Consider the following 18,042-nt stretch of genomic DNA (forward strand, 5'->3'; position numbering starts at 1 on the left):
TTTTTTTTTTTAATACAAATATAAATCACAAATTATTTTCATACAATTCACGTTCGAGTAACATAGACTAGTATATGACTAAATTTGGAATGACTTTTTTCCAAATAAATTAAATAAATATTTATCATTAATCTTAAACAAATTTTATTGTTTTTATGTTAAAATATATAATTAATCCCTCGTTGCTCAAAAAGATCTGAATATCTAATACTGTCCGAGTCATGTTTTGCATACTGAAGTTAGTCGAGTTAAATTAGAGAGATCATACTTTCGAAAGGCAAGAGGCTAATACTCTTGATACTCGAGTCAGATACTCATCAATAAAATTATTTTTAAGATTTAGGAAGTCGTAATTGTTGAATAATGTAAATTGATGTTCAGTTATAACCATATTAGCATGTTGGCGCCAATACAAGTTACCTCATAGTTTTTTTTCTTACCATATATATAGTTAAGATGAAATTTGTATATATTGTGAAATAAGGCAAATTAAAAAATAACAGATAAAACTTCAAGATAAATCTTAATGAATCCCCTAGACAATAACTAAACCTACGAGTTATCTGGTAGTGGACGGTCAATGTTTTATCAAGAAAATTTCAAAGTAATCATTAAATTAAACTTTAACTGACATTCCCACACTGGAGCTATAGCTCCACTCCTCTCAGCAGAGGACTTGAGGCATATATAGAAAAAAAAACCTAAAGGTTTGTGATTTGACATTCACACATTACAAAATAAAGTTTGGAATGATTTTATGACTTTAACATCAAGCAGTTCATGTGATTAAGTATGAGTTTAACTAATAATAATTTTTTTTTTTTTGTTCCATAAATTTAAAGTGTAGCATGAATTTTATAATGTAAATAATATGAAACATCTTTTTTTAACCAACATAATAAAATCATTACACCATCACAGTTCAAACTACAATTTCTTAAATCTCGGGTAAAATCAATAATTATCCGTTGCATCAGAAAAGTTAACCTACAAATCTGGTGGTAAACTTTACCTGCCAATAATAACCGGTTTAACTGAGATTTAGAGCAAATCTACAGTTAAGAAAGTAACCATACAAGAAACCTTCCATAATTCCAGTTTGATCTATTGTCTATTGAAGGTTAATTGTATTATTCCATTTCATTCAAAATTAAATAAAATGGATTTTATCAAAATAGATGAATTGACAGATGCTAAAGACTTCAAAGAATTAGTTGCTCCGGCAATAATGAAAAAAAAAGTATTCTGCCCTCGACTAAATAATTCTTTACAGTGGTTGGTGAAGACTTTATTCAGCGATTTAGGCGGTCTGTTTAATCAATTTAAGTGGCTGTTTAATCAATTTTAAATATAATTGGATCCACAATGTTTATTGGGTGCTAATAATATTATTAGCTATAGTAATTGCAAAGATTGGCAATGATATCATTTTCAGATAACCTGGTTAACAAAACTGTGGATAAAAAAATAGGTTGCTAAGTTACCTGAGTTTTTCTAAATTCTTGAACAAATCTTAGTTTTAATGGAGATTGGTGCAACTAGCCCTTTGAGGCATCGCACCAAAAGGCCATTTTACCAAAGGAGCTCAAATGATGTCATTTACAAAGGAAACACATCTGAATTGCCACTAAGCTAACCTCCTACTCTAGTTGGAGTACACAATCAGAAATAAACAATTAAGAATAGAAAAGAAACTTTATAACTTCTAATGTATTGGGAGAAAATTTGAACATTTTATGAAGGAAAATGTAGATATAGTTAAGTTGAAGTTTCTTGTAAGTTAAAAATTTGATTTTAGGATGATCTATGACCAAAATAATTCAGTGTGTATTATTTGCATATACACTACATTCCAGAATATACAAGTTATAAATATTGATATAAACGACTATGTATTATGCGACAAATTATTGTGAAAAAATTTTTCTGACATAATAAATTTCTCTAAAAGAAAAATTAATGTGTTTTCAAACTAATAATTTACTTCCCAAACTAAAATTAGGTGGATTATTTTATATAATTCTATTTTACTTTAACAGCTGTTGCCATAAAAAGTTATTTTTGCGGATTTTTAAATAAAAACATTTAAAATGAGAACCATTTAGTATCTCTATGGCACAGTTTTTAAAAAATAATAGGAAAACTTAATACAGAAAAATCCTTACAGTTTTAAAGTTTTTGGAATTATTGGCGTTTTTCGAATTGTAGAGACTTGGTTTATGTTTGAGAAACACATTTATATCAATAAATTAATATTCTGTTTCAAAAATAAAATAGTCATATTACGGAAATGAAAAACAAAATTAACAATTAAAACATTATTCACAATAAAAATAAATTTTTAAAAATTCATCCAAAAATCTTTTATCTTGATATTTTTGCTTTAAAATTTTTGTTACTTATTAAAACTGGCATCTGTTTGTAAAAATTTAAATCCTGCAAAATATGCAATTATTTTTGCCAGTTTTTGTGATTGCATTTTCCAGAGCTCATGAAGCATGTAATCAAATTTTCGGTTGAAAAGTAAAAGAAGACAATTTAGTTTTTCAGTCACGATTGATATACAATAGGACCCCTTGAATGTTATAAATCCATCATCGAAATTCCCTATATATTAAATTTTAGTCAATAACTTTGAATTTTTGCTAAAAAAAAAAAAATTATTGCATATTTACAATTAAATATGTATCGAAACAATAAGAACTTGGTTAGGGGTGTGATAAAAATAGAAAGCATATACAATAACTATAAGAGGTATCTCAAACAAACCGTGTCAGTCAATCTAATTATATAATATATACATGTATTTGGTATATGGCTTCTTTAAAATATATATTCAAATCACATATTTATAAAACTACAATTAAATCATAAATTGCAAAATTTTTAATATGAAATTTTAAATATATATATTTTTGTTTTCTTTAATCAAAAAAATTATGTTCTCGACCATTAAAATTTAACTATAATAGTTTTTAATTCGCACATACATAAGTGCATGTTACTAAGGATTTTTCGATAAATCAAATTTTTTCCAATGAAGCTCAATATAAGTTTTTTTATTTTAGAACTATAAGCTGACTTACGTTTTCATTTATTTATTTAATTTTTTTTAGATATTTAGTATGTTTTGTACATAGTTCATCTTTTTAATATTTTTATTATTAAACATTCATAAATCTCAGAATAATCTGCCTTAATATATGAAGAATTATTGAGCTAACTGAATAAAACACATGTAGTTTTAATAGTAATTTCATCTTTGAGAAGTTTTTAAAATACTATTATTATAGTATAACATATCTAATAAATTCATTAGATTGTATCTAAATTATATAAGTGCATCCTAAAACAATTATTTATGAATTAAGATTCTTTCCAAATCAATACGTCTTGTTTCCAAAAGAGTACAGCCACATTTTATCACATAAATTACTATGGAAATTCATTAAGTAAAGTTCCTGTTTAGCAATCTATCGCCAAATTTATCTCATTAAACAATATCGTATAAATTACTCAAGATTCCTGATTGTTAACGCATTCTATCGTAAAAAGTATCAGTAATACATAAAACTAAAGAGCAAGATTTATACTGTGAAAATATCTAAATACGATGGACATAAATACTGAAAACTTTTAAGCAGGGATCGAGGTTTTTTTAAAATAATAATTAATCAATAATGATGAGTGAATAATTTTAAATATTTGAATTAATTTAATCATTACAATAAATTGGAAATCAATAAAAAAAAATTATCAACTATGTTTTGTTTACATTAGTTACAAATAATCAATGAAATAAATATAAGTCAGAGGTGGATATTTTTTAGAACAAAAATGTTTTTGCAGGACAAATATTTATCTGAAAGTATTTTTACACCAGTTGGACTAAAACTTAGTATTGAGAATTTGAGGAAGAACTTATTAGATTTTGTTTATAGAAATTTTTTTTGTCATTAATTCAATATTTTTATAAAAAAAACCAAGATGACCATAAGTTTTTAGAGAGAAAATAAATCTCAAATAAAAACAGTTACTAAAAAACTTGTAAAGAAGTTTGAATTAAAAAAAAAAAAATTATTACTATAACCCAAAATGTTTTGACAAATATACAAAGTTAAAAGTATTATACTCACAACTGATGAAAAGTAGAAATTGTAACAAAACCAAAATAATTTATAAACATAACAGGACTTTTTATTTTCTCGATCCCTGCTCTTAAGTAAACATTATCATTAAGTTATTCTATTACGTACAAAGTAAACTAAAATAAAAAATACCATTATAAAGGCTCATTGCCTATTAAAGTTATGCTCAGCATAAATCTTATAGAACGGCAATAATTGATGAGAGCTGTCTATATATCTGTGATATTTATCTATTGCCATTCCAATCATCACTCGTCATGTACATGTACCATCTTATAACTTGGATTGTAGCAGGATACTATCTTCGTTGAAATTAGCCGAGGAATCGGGCAAGTTGAAAGCTTCCATAAGTCGTTCATAAATCTAAAAAAAAAAAAATACAATAATAATGTAAATACCCTCATTTACAAAAAAAAAAGTATTAATAATGTTAACAACTTTTTTTAATAGTGTTCATTCATTAAGGCTTTAAATTAGATATGAACTGTTGAATACAAAAGTAATAAAAGCCTGAGTTTTAAGATATTTAACACTTTAGGGGGAGTTCTATGAAGTTGTTATTACTTTTCTTTTTCCCTGTTTTGTATTGGTTTATTCTATACAGTCAAAAATTAATTAACTATATTCTACATAGGGCTGTGTGTAGCTCAGGGTTTTGAGCGTCGATCTTTGCAACCTGGGCACTGCAGCGGCCAGTTCAAATTAGGCCAGGGGGTCGAGACTTTTATTTCTATGACAATTTCACGAAATGAAAACTTGGCAGATTCATTTTAAGTCTAATATAAATTCTTATGATGTCTTTCCATATGTTTGCTAGTGAGAACCATGGTTTTCAAATGATATGAGGAAATATATTTTTATAGAACTGCCTGATGGAATCTACCGTTATTGTTTTTGCCAGTTTCCAATCTGATCTAATTTAATTATTTCAGAATAATCAGTGTAAGGTAACTTAATGTCTACCGGCCGTAGTAATGGCTAATTTAGCCATTTTATTAACTGCTTCGTTATCTCGGATCCATGTGTGACCCTTGATCCATTTAAATATTATTTATTTCCACTTATTACTAGATAATGTTATTTATTATTTCCATTTAGGTATCACTGCTATTTCTGTTTATGTTATTATTTAGTGATAACAATAAACTTCTACAATCTATTAAAACTACAAAATCATATTTTGTGGATTGATTAATGTATTTAAGATGGCATATAATCCGACAGTATGAGATGCACAGTCGGTGGGTAATTATACTGACTGGAGTGATTGAACCTAGGAATTTAGTGGTGGTTACTTGATTGAGATTATTCCATTAAATAATCATTTAACGAATAATAATTATTTCATGAGATAAGCCTTTAATTTATTTTATAAATACATTATTTAAAAAGTGCCCATGTTTACTTCTAACTATTTCACTCTATCTTTTACATAGATAACAAAAATTCTAAGTTGTCAAAGATCATGTCATCTTTGGTGAAACAAAGCACAGCACCAGAATTTATTATTTATTTAATTTATTGCACTGGATAAAATAATCCTTATCATTCTGAATCTACAAGAACTTAACTAATTAAATTAACATTTACTAAATCAAAAGAACCTATGTGAAATACCTTTCCATCAGAACATCCTAGAATGGAATTAAGGACAAAGTCTGGAGGTGCGATAGCATCAGTCAGTGAAACCACTTCAGGCTTCAAGTCACTACACAGACGAAGAACAGCCTCAGACAGATCTTCTCCAAAAGAAGGACCTTCGCAATAACCACCTGAAACAATTGATTTAAATTATAGTTTATAAAAGCCTTCTTAATTATTAAATTCAAATAAATTAAAGGCTCAGTACTTACCTTGATAGAGAACAGCAAGATGTTTATGTAGTGACCAAAGGCCGTATAAATGAAACAGTTTGCTCATCACAGGTGCGACGTCATGAGAGCAGGATTTGCATTTTTTTATAAAATAAGTGAGAATCAGGAACTGAAAAGGGTAAAGTTTTAATATTTCAAATAAAATACATAGAGGTGAGTAATCATAATGTGAGAAATAAAAATAAAATAAAATTACCTCAGCGAAAACAAGGGATAAAGTATGTGCTTTAAAAACTTGAGACTGGTTCCTGATAAGAAACTTATCCATTTGTTGTTTTCTTAGAACATTTATCTTTTCTAATGTAGATTTAGATAACCAACAGATGAGCCATTCGTAAGTTTCCATAATAACTAAATAAATAAATAATTATTATTAAGATGAAATATCAACGTAGGGTGCTTCGGGGTAATTAAGTCACAAAAATGCAATAGGTGATTTTCAGCCCTCATTTTCAGGAAAGAAATTTTAGTTTCACTTATCTATTTATATCATAATTTGGATTGCATGATGACAGGGCATTTTGAAACTTTTTTTTTTTAATTACAAAAGGGACCAGTAAGGTACATATTTCCCCCATCAATTGGAAAGAAATTAAGAAACTTACCTTTATCAGATATAATGGAGTCATTATTATATTTTCTTTGCAGGACGATATCTTTGTTCTTTAAGAATGATACTTCAGAAAGAGGAAACATGTCAGAGTCCAAATCCGGATCACAATATAAACGAAGAATCCAATTAGATGTCTGTTGAAGCAGAACTGTATTGTCACCTTCGAAAGTAACACGAGGGTCGTGGTTGCTTCTTAGATCTCCAAACCCTGCAGCTGTTACAGAAAGTATAACATAAAGGACTAACATCATTTTATAACAATCATAAATCCTAGTTCTACTTATATTGCAATAAAATAAGTCAAAATTATTTTATTTTTCAAGTTAACAAAAAAAAAAGATTTTTTATATAATCTCATAATTTGTCCGAGACTGGTTTTATTATTTAAATAAAAAAAATTATACCCAATCAAGTCTCAACACTCTTTATAAATACTTTAAAAGTCCAATGTTTTGGCCAACCTGGCCATCATAAAGGACAATCTAAACCACAAATTCACAGCCTCAAATCCATTTATTAAAACTTTTTGCAGTCTATTCTGCCCAGGTCTAATAAAATTAGTTAAATTAACTTATGTATGTCACTATTTCATTTAAATATAAATACTTTTAATTGCAATTAATCCAAATACTGACATCACCCACTTATCAACAATATTATTTTTATATATTTATCTGCCTATAATTAATAAAATAAAGGATAAAATATAATACCTTTGTGATATCCATGCCCACCACATGCTTCCCTACATTCCTGAATGGCAGTTTGCGTCGTCCAAGTTATCAAAGCTTTAGTAGTGCAGACTATTGCATGAATACCTTTCACCATTTGTGGCTGAAAATATGATTATTATATTGGGAAAAAATTGCATTGTAGCTTATAAATAATTTAAAGTAATATTAACGACATGAAAACTCACCAAATGAGCTACGTTGATTCTTCCTTCACGTGAATCGGCAACAAGATTAATATATTGTTCGTCAAAATCATGCATAAATGATTTGAAAGCATAGCTTGCTGCCAGGTACGGGAAAAGGCGCCATTGCTAGAAAAAATCACTAAAATTAAACTATACTTATTAATATCAAACAGTAAGAATGAGAGTATAACAATGACTGCAGAATTTTTCTTTAACTAAGATTCTAAGATAAAATAAACAAATATATATTTATACATATAACTGTATTTCTATATAGAAAAATATCCTTTTGTCAAAGCATGTATGCAATTTCAATTAATATACATAAATAATAAAACTTAAAAAAAAAAATTACATGCTGTAAAAACAATGTTTTCAACAAGTCAGTAATTTAAAACAAAAGTACGGTATTATTTTTAAAGAAACACAACAATATCAAACGGAATTCATCCCTAAAATGTTAACCAACTGAGCTGAGGTGTGGCCTGCCGTACATAGTTACTAAGAGCTCTCCATTTAGAGCCTGTTAATATATTGAGTTATTAAATATTTAATTTTAATATTGCTATATAAGAACATGGTCAGGGTTGCGGTCAGAAGTGAAACAAAAATAGTTTACAACTATTTATTTTCCAACGTTTCGCTCCACTTTGCAGGGCTTCATCAGGGCTAAAAAGATCTTATCATAGTTTTATTTTGTATCTTTTTAGCCCTGATGAAGCCCTGCAAAGTGGGGCGAAACGGAAAATAAATAGTAGTAAACTATTTTTGTTTCACTTCTGACCGCAACCCTGACCATCTTCTTATATATCAATTTTTACGGTCAATTATATATACATATATATAATATCACTATACTAGTGACAGGTTGTCAAGGAGAGGATGGTATCTTCTTTTTCTTCATTCCCTTTCTTCCTAATCCATTTTATTTTATATTTCAATTCAATTGTAAATTCATTTTTAATTGAATAACGATTAATTTTTAAGATTTACTGAGGCTAATATTAATGATAGATAGCTCCTTTACAAAATATTTTCATTTAATAAACAGAGTTTACCTAATTGGACAAACCCCCCCCCCACTTTTTTTTTAATAGTTTTGAATTTTAATCACTTATTTGAATTTTAATTAGTCTTAAAACAATTTCACATGGATAATCTTTCTGATCCCACACTCTATGGTGTCATCATGACAGCAAGCATTTAAGGATTCTGATGGCTTAATAATATCGGACAATTATCGATACTATCATTTATCCATGGTTTTAAACATAAATTGAGCAATTCCTCTCAACACTGGAAAATCGACCGCATCGATACCAGATCAAAATTATCATTTAAATATGACATTACTTTGTTTCTCAGATTCCTTTAGGCTATGTCTAACAGTGGTAAATTAAAAGAAATATTATAAACAGTAAAATATACGAGACCAAATAGATACCAATCCGCACGATCTCGAACAATTTCATCAAAATTGAAGTATAGGCACAGAACCAAATTTGTTCCTTTATGTCTAAAAAGTAAAATGCGAGCAAAAATTAATGATTCTAAGGACATAATTTTTTTTAATTTCCAGAATGAATACTAATCTTCAGTACTGATGAAAACAAAATTGATAGCACATGATTACAAAATAATATAAAATAAATTATATTTTCTCACATGTGTTTGGTACTCGAGAAGCGGGAGTTCGTTCCCCTCACTATCGCTGAACTGCAACCTTTGAGCAGCATATCTAATAGCGATAACTACAGCTTTGATCAAAGTGTTGGATGATTCTTGCAAAATGGCCACTCTTCCGGCAGAAAGACTTTCCAGAGCAGCACCTATCATTAAAAAAAATATGAATGATAATGAATAAAGGAAACTGAAGAGTGGATGAAGGCATTATGTTATGAATTTAAATTGTAGAAAAAAATGAAAAATCAATTTTTATTATATAATTTTTCAAGAAGACCTCTCCTATTTATAGGTGCATGAGGAGGAAAAATTCAGTTTCTTAGGTACTTATTTCTTAGGATAGAACTGCTTCATTCAATAAGCTATGCTGTCCAAATTTATTAAATGAACAAATTAAATAAATTTTTTTTTGTCCATTTTTGAGCCAAAGGATCTCTCTCTCCATCCTCGGAATCTCAGGGCGGATTTTCTAGGCAATCAGAACACTTAACTTTAATAAAACTTTTATAAATATACTTAATTATATGTTGAGCAACACTAACCAATTTATACTCTTCTATGATGACTGATATTTTCAATGTTTTCTATCTCAAAAAAACACCCACTAATTGTAAACAAAGCATTGGTCCTCTAAAACTTTTCCCTTCTCATCCACCGGTGATTCAAACAAACAGTACCTTATCCTTCTCGGATGACTCTTTGGTGTCTTCTTTTTCTATAGAAGTCTACCACTGACTATAGACTAAGGATGATCTGCCTCAGGAGGACTCTTCCAGGAGACAACCTCGTTTCCCGGAATGTCCAGTCACCCCCTCGCCCAAACAAACAGTGATCCAAACAAAGCTTTATCATTCTGATGCTTAGATGTTTGATGTAAACATCGATTGTAGCACAACAGTTTTGCGCTTTTTTTTATGATTTCCTTTATGAATATTTATTCTTGACTTCTATTTTTTCTTAAATCTACTTTAATTAAAATCTTGGTAGGAAGATAAATATATTTAAAAATATTTGAATCTGCTCAACACGGCAGTGATTCTACTGACTTCAGAACAATGCCGCCATCTTGGCTTTATTTTGAATAAAGTATTTTTACTTCATATTTGACTGATGAAAATTGGTTAGCTTGCTTTTTGGTTCAATGACATTGTAGCAGGCAGCGAGTACGGAGTGCCTCTGAAACCCGATAGAGTACACAAAACACCTCGAGCCTCACCGAAGCTCTCAAATTTACATATTATTTCATTTCGTAAAAACATATTGTTATTTCTATATATTAATATTTTCTGCAACATAACACTTAACGATGTCGATAAAATGATTAATAAACGATACCAAAACAATGCATGAAACTATCTCAAGTAGACATGTATCGACCGCTTCTCGGTCACAGCAACATGGACAAGGCATATAAATAAAGGGCTCTAATTCCCCTCTTCGATCTTTGATCTACAGCCTTTCCCAGGCCTAGTCATAGCACTGGTGGCGTACACTCTACTTGAGATTGAAAGGTTCATTGCCAATCGTATCCTTACAAGAGTTTTTTTTTTTTGTACACACCCCCAAGATGTTGGCCTATCTCCTCTCCTTCTCTCCAGCAATCTTAGTCCGTCCGCTTCATCTAGGCAACAAAGATTGTAACCTAATCCTTAGCAGTTACACTGGTCCATCCGCTTCATCTCGGCAACCAGTGAAATTATTCCAGTCTTTCCACAGCTCTAGTCCGTCCGCTTCATCTCGACAACTAGAGTTGTACGTATCCTTATCAACTTACTAGTTCGTCCGCTTCAGTGTCCAGGGCTCATCCCCTGGCATGGCCGTTCCTTTCTTCCTTACTAGCTATTGAATATGCCTTGTCGAGGGCCTTCTGTAAAGTGGATATCAGGCTGGAGAACCGCCTAAGACTAGAAAACGCCGACAACATAAATGAACAATATCGAACATTGTCATATAAAAATAAAAACATAACTAAAATCATCTATCCATAAAAAACAACTTTTTTTTTATCAAAAAGGAGTATATATATATATATATATATGTATATCAATCTATGGTCAACTATCAACACTTCATTATGAAAAAAATGTGGTTTACCAAGGATCTAGGCTTTTTAATGTCAGCAAAGAGAGGAAATTTTTCAAAATGCATTACAGTTATATTCCTTCATCCAATCAGACTTTCAATTTTATTTATTGTATGAGATAATTGTAAATATGATAAAAAATTACCTAACAATTCCTGTGGATTCGTAAATGCAGTTTCATACTCTCCATTCTCATTAATGTCACCAATTTTATTTAGAAGACATTCTTTCGGAATTCGGTAATAGTGGAATATTACATAGCTAAAAATAAAAAATGAAATAAATACAAAATGATACTACAAAAAAGTAAATATATAAAAAAAAATTATGAACCGAATAAAATACCCATTATCGATTCCATGTAGTCCGGCTTTTTCTCCGATATCCCCAACTGTTATGTTCGGATATGGTATGAGCGTCTCAGGGTCTCTGATAGGAACAATAAAAGCGTGAAGTCCATGACAGACATTGTCAACAATCAGCTGGGCGAATAGCAAAGCATGCGTGGACTGGCGTCCTTAAAGAAAATAAAAAAATAGTAATAAGAATGACAAAAATAAGAAAATATTTACTTACATTTTAAAATAAATTAAACTCGTGGCAACAAACAAAACTAAAATTAATAGTAAGAAAAAATATAATTAAAAAAAATAATATAAGAAATAAAATAAGACACATAAAAATTAAATATATTTTTTAATTCAGAAATTATATTTTTATTAATATAAATGGTGGTCTTAAATTAAACTAAAAAGCCCAATAATACCATGTTTTATTCATTTCTTAGATTGTACCTATGGAAAAAAAAATTCTTAAATTATATTATATAATGTTAATGTTACTATGGCTTAATTTTTTGACATTAGAGTTCAACTTATTTTATTATAATCATATAATCTGTCCATAATCATTCATAACAGAGAACTGGCCCACCTATTACTGAAATATAAATACATCACAGATGAAAGATATTCCTGTAAAGGTAAAGGGAACAGGGAAAATCACTAGGAAAAAGGCTTTTCAGTTTCTAGTTGGATATTGCTTGGCACTGGGAAAGTTCTGCTTACAGCATTTTGCCTCCACGGGCAGGTGGATTTGTTTCTTTTCATATTATAAAAAGTACCAGTATTTTTCCAAATTAATTTCATTTGTATATATAGTTGACCAGAAAATTTAAATATAAGAAGATGGTCAGGATTGCGGTCAAAAAGAGAACAAATAGTTATAAACTATTCTACTTTCTAGTCGCTAGCAATACCAACAGTTGGATTGGCATCATTTCTTTTTTTATGATCGTGAGGGATTTTTTTTGTACCTTCAAAATAACACAACATTTGACATAATCTTCTAAACTTCTGTTGCCCAGTCCTTGAGGGTTATGGAGTGTTCATCTAAGTAATTTTTTATAGTTGATAATATTATTCTGAATTGGATCCCGATTATAGATTACAGAAAATGTTATTCCATGATTTTACAATAATTAAATATCAAAACATGTGTGTTTTATGGGGAGACTTTAGTACACCATTTTTTATTTTGATACAAACTTGTTTACTTGGTAATAGACCATATTTTCACTCTTTTTTACCAGAAAATAGTGTAATGAAATACCTCGTGTCTATAAGAAGAAATTAGGAGGATGTTACTACAAAAATTATACTGAACAAAAGAGAGTTCAACATTCAAGAGACGAAGCTATTCAAGTAAGGCTAAGAAAAAAACGAGTGAATTTGTTCCTGTGGTAGGCCCCTCATTTTTTTATTGTTCCTGGGATAGGACCCACATTGTGTTTTTAGGTTATGACCCAAATTGAAAAATAAATATTTTTTCAACCAACAAGATATGTTTTATGTATCCTACTATTGTTTCCTTTAATTCAGGTTCAGACTATTGATTCTAAGAGGGGTATTAAAACAAGGGTTTTTTAAACTCAGAAATACAATTAGCAACATTTTCTTCAATTTTGATTGATTATTGAAAAAAATTCACAAAAAAAAAAATTAGTTCTTTGTCCTGAAACCTTCTAGAACCTCTAAGGAATGAAAAGAACTGGTGAAAATGGTACAACATTTATATCCTTTGGATCCAAGATAAAAAACAGTATAACAAAGTCACCTTATATCATTTTAATATAAATAAATAAAAAATAAATTACCTAAAACTTTATTATATTTATTTTCAGGAATCAATTTACACCCTTTTTCACTTTATAAAGTGCGAGGGAAGTGCATTTGAAAAGATAATTTATAAATATAATAATAACATATAAATGTCAATAACTACTTGAAATAGAAATAATTTTTGACTTGAAAAACTGTTTTAGGCAAACATTGTTTGAAAAGAGAGCAATAGTTTCAGATAATAAAAAAATAAGCTTGTTAATGAAAAAATTAGGACTTATGTTCATTTGAGAATATATAAAAATGATTTTTAATTTAATTAATAATAAGGTAAGGACAAACATAACAACAATTACTAAGATATTTTGGCTCAATTTCAAGAAACATTTTAAATTTGTAAATGGTCATAAATTAGTGAACAACAGACTATAATATATATACATCATATATTGAAATATTGAATCTTTGAAAGTAAATATGGATATAAAAATTTTTTATTAAGGTGGAATATAGCCTGTGCTTATTTTAACTATATGTTAATCGGAAATATTTTTATTTCCATTATATATTATTATTTATTTAATGGGCAGAGGAGCCCGAAATATTGTTCAAATGATCAAAAATAATCAAGAAGTAAAAAAGGGTATAAATGGATTCTTGAAAACAAATATAAATAAAGTTTTAGGAAATAAACCCTCTTTCAATACAACTCTTATCATTTATATTTAAAGTATAATTACCTAAATTTCCAACCCAACATTTAGCCGCACCAATATTTGGCGTATTGAGAACTAATTCATTACTGAGGTGGTCATAAGTGGCCGTTGTCTTCAGGCGCTTAGTATCGCTTCCGTGAGACAGTTCGGTAATAGCAAGACAACTAAGTATCTAGAAAATAATGGTTCTGATCTCATTAAATATAAGTAAAGATATAAAAATTGAAGATGAATTGAACAAAGCAGAACTAGATACCTTTCCGCTCCATACATCTTTGTAATATTTTAAGTGTCTTTGAGTACCAAGGCATAGCAAAGCATTTGCAAACAGAGACACTCCGAGCGCAAATTTTATGGATAAATTGGCATTCAGCATCTCGACAGCTTGATTAAGTGTAATTAAATACCTTGTCTGAAAATTTTAATACATTTTTAGAATTTTTTTTTCACAATTACAAAAAATAAATAAATTAAGAAAAATATACCCTAGTTTTATAATCCCAACTGTGAATATTATCGAATAGTTGAGAATTTCTGAACTTTTCAAGCAGTTTAGCTGTCTTGTGCTTTTCTTCATCAGAATTCAGGATTTTGTTGTTAGGCCAGTAAGCAGGATCGGATTCGAGATAGGACCAAACTTTCATCTGAAACATTAAATATAAAGATTTTACAAAGAATAAATCTTTTTATTAATTTATTTTGGGTTCATATAAACATAGACAACTTCCAAAAAGTCAAATTACTGAGGAATAACAAAATAATTAAAGTAAAAATAGACAAAAGTTATAGAAAAGAGGTAAATTAACATTTTGAACCAGACCGATCAGGTAATAAAGAAATAAAAAAATACAATAAAACATTGAATATGATTAAGTATATGCCCAGTAGTGATGTTGAAATATAACAAGTAGTAGTAAAGTAGTATTGTTTAATCAAGAAAATCTTAGAGATCAAATAAATTTGATGCACTGAGGAATAGTTTTAAATACAATATAATAAAATGTATAATACATAACATGATATAAATATATTATCACTATTATACCTCGTAAGTCTAAATAATTTAACAATACAATTTTTAAACTGTTTAATTTTTTTTTTTTAAATTAACACATCACTCTAGAGGTATCTCATGTCCACAATTGTTATGAAGGATGCTTATATAATTTTTCCTTACTTCAAAAATTCCTTTGAGATGTCTCTAGAATGCTATATTGAGATTTTTTTTTTTCAAATGGTGTAAAGATTTTTCTGAACTTATGAGGTACCACAATTCAACAATAGGTAATGTGATAAAATATATCATTCATAAACTAAAAAAAATCTATAGCACAACAACAGATGAAATTCCTCAGATTCTGTACTTGGAAAATTAGTTTGTAAACCAATGATTATTCAAATAGGTGATTTGTCCAGCATCATAGCCAAATGTTGAATTTAACTCCAACACATAAAAGCATTAGATATCTAATTTACAGAATCTGGGTGTTCCTTAGATGGGTTTTAAGCTCCAAGAATCAATCTATGGCTGACAACATAGAAAATAATTATTAATAGATCACAATTGTCAATCCAAAAAGGCGGTAAGTGTACTCACATACAATAAATGAGAATGATTGACCATTGATATCAGTTATGTACTAACACAATAAATTGACTCGTGTTAAAGTAAATTTAATAGTAACCTCAACTAAAAGAGACCTGCGTTAAATTGAAGTAGTAATAGTAAAAGAGAAAGATACTTGGTTATAACCCAAAAAAATAGATCATAGCATATAACTGAGTATATGTTCACCTAGAATGTTGGAGTGACACTTGTGTACTGTCACCAATAATATTTTGTCACATGGCTTTACTAATTTTTAATTAATTAATCAAATATAATTCCTAATATATTTCAGTAAAGAAGTCTGCAATAAGTAATGATGTACAAATAAGTAAAATTTATTTTGTTTATGCTAATGTATCGGTCTGAATTTCAGTCTTTCATAAAATCGCTTTTAAAAAAAGGCGAGGTAATAACCATAATTACGAGAAAAAAAAATTATTTAATTTTTTTTCTTATATCTGATAAAAATCAGAAAGTGAAGTGCTCATGTAATTAAAATAATGAAAGGTGCAAAATAAAATGATATACATGATACAATGGGAAGAAATATAATACTGATTTTTTTTTTTTTTTCAATATTGATTACATTTTTACTTTATGTACTTTTTATCTTTAATATTAGTCATGTACAATTCTTCCCTCTACAATACTATACTTTATCTTCTGTTAGTATCATATACTATCTACTTAACTTCTTGTTATAATGTGTCTGAATTTGTTTGATATACATATACTTTTTTTTTTTTAATTGTGTTATCTCGTTTTTTATTTTCAGGGATAAGTTAAATGAAGTGAAATTCAGGCTGAAACTTCGACACAAATAAAATATGTTTTACTCATTGGTAACAGCACCCTCCCACCCCAACCAGCTTCTCCTCATATTAAATCTACAATAAACAAGAAACACCTCATGTCAGTTATCAATTATAAAAATAACTTGGGAGATTGTAGTATAATTTTCTGTGTTTGTTACTTAATTATTTATATTAGCCATGAGTCAACTCTGTGTGTCCAAGAGCCTTCCTGAGAGCTCAACCAGCCTCAACAAATTGGGTATCCTTAATTTGAGAAAAAACCTGATGGCTGAATAAGATCTTGATTAAATCACCTCCTCGGCATTATTATTAAGTAAGAATTCTTCTCATAAATGATTTTAATATAACTAATGATACATTTACTAATCTGTGTGATATTAATTTCATTTTGTTTTTATACTCAATAATAATTGTCTATTCTTGGGTATCAACCTAAGCCTTATTTTTTTCCCCCCGAATTTTTCATTTAAACCAAATTTATTGAAAACAATTAATCTTCTAATCAAGATGTAGAAATAGTATTAAAAATTGTTTTACTTACTTTAATTGCTGTTCTTTCAGGATCTTCAATTGCTATTCGCATATTCTGTAAATTGAATGATGATAGTTTTCTATAGATATCTAATTGTCCTCCAGTGATAGGAGCAGAAACATTAGTTGACTCACTATAATGAACCATTTTCAATCTAAAAAAAAAAAAAAAATATTAAATCTATCATTTGATGAAACAGACAAATTAGTAATGATATATAATGGTGAATGATTCTTGCCTTTTTAAGATCAATCAAGTGTACAGTGCATTCAGTCAAAACAGTCCAACTTAAATAGCTTAGTTAATAATTCAATTTCACAATAGGAACATAAACGTATCCAATAAAATACAAGAGATTCAATTGCAAAGATCGAGTAGGTTATAAACTAATAAAAATGATGAAAACCATAAAAAATTAGGACAGTGTTTGACACGTAATTGATGTTAACAAAACGATAGGTGGGAATAATATTTCTCAAATACTTTTTAAAAAATACTGATGTTCGACGAACGAAAACTAATTAAAAGACTAGATTTTAACGTTCATAGAATCGTTAACACTATCTCGCGCATAACCGTCTATCAACTACACCACACCCTTAATGTACTCTTTAATTATATTGACATTAATTCGCAAATATGTGTCATCACAAGACACACTCTACTATGTTTCAACAAATGCTACTAATACTGAGTGGGTATTCAGTATGTATATGTAAGTTATCTGTAGAGTTTATTAAGAGAACTAAAATAGTAATTCGGTAAGCTAGGACTGGAAATCAGGCTTAATTGAATATTAAAACTATTTTATTATCAAATTAGATTTTTAATTGCATTTAGAACCGTTAAATATGACGTTAATACTATTATCCAAACAAACCGGCGGAATGCCAAAACTACCCGTTATATAACGCAAAACATCGATTCAAT

The 18,042-nt window shown here is 28.7% G+C and overlaps 1 protein-coding gene and 1 long non-coding RNA gene across 2 annotated transcripts in view; one reads left to right on the plus strand and one right to left on the minus strand.

The window, feature by feature from the left end:
• The window catches only part of LOC106690391 (uncharacterized), an 11,910-nt gene extending 4,657 nt beyond the window's left edge, over nucleotides 1-7,253 (plus strand). Inside the window, exon 3 of the long non-coding RNA XR_001344593.2 lies at nucleotides 6,671-7,253. This is a non-coding gene — a long non-coding RNA (uncharacterized lncRNA). The remainder of the gene's footprint in view (nucleotides 1-6,670) is intronic.
• On the minus strand, nucleotides 7-17,988 carry LOC106690388 (peroxisomal acyl-coenzyme A oxidase 3). The gene is made up of 15 exons (XM_014435821.3): nucleotides 17,351-17,988; nucleotides 17,122-17,266; nucleotides 14,642-14,800; nucleotides 14,413-14,568; nucleotides 14,181-14,328; nucleotides 11,666-11,837; nucleotides 11,466-11,581; nucleotides 9,220-9,383; nucleotides 7,555-7,680; nucleotides 7,349-7,469; nucleotides 6,628-6,849; nucleotides 6,219-6,373; nucleotides 6,002-6,131; nucleotides 5,766-5,920; nucleotides 7-4,511 (listed from the first exon to the last, which is right to left on the minus strand). The coding sequence occupies exons 2-15, from the start codon at nucleotides 17,257-17,259 to the stop codon at nucleotides 4,422-4,424; spliced, it is 2,052 nt and encodes a 683-aa protein (XP_014291307.1). The 5' UTR covers nucleotides 17,260-17,266; nucleotides 17,351-17,988; the 3' UTR covers nucleotides 7-4,421.
• Between the last annotated feature and the right edge of the window lie 54 nt (nucleotides 17,989-18,042).

This window comes from Halyomorpha halys, unplaced genomic scaffold (assembly GCF_000696795.3).
Source record: "Halyomorpha halys isolate HHAL.00 unplaced genomic scaffold, Hhal_1.1 Scaffold1698.1, whole genome shotgun sequence".
Lineage (NCBI taxonomy): Eukaryota > Metazoa > Arthropoda > Insecta > Hemiptera > Pentatomidae > Halyomorpha > Halyomorpha halys.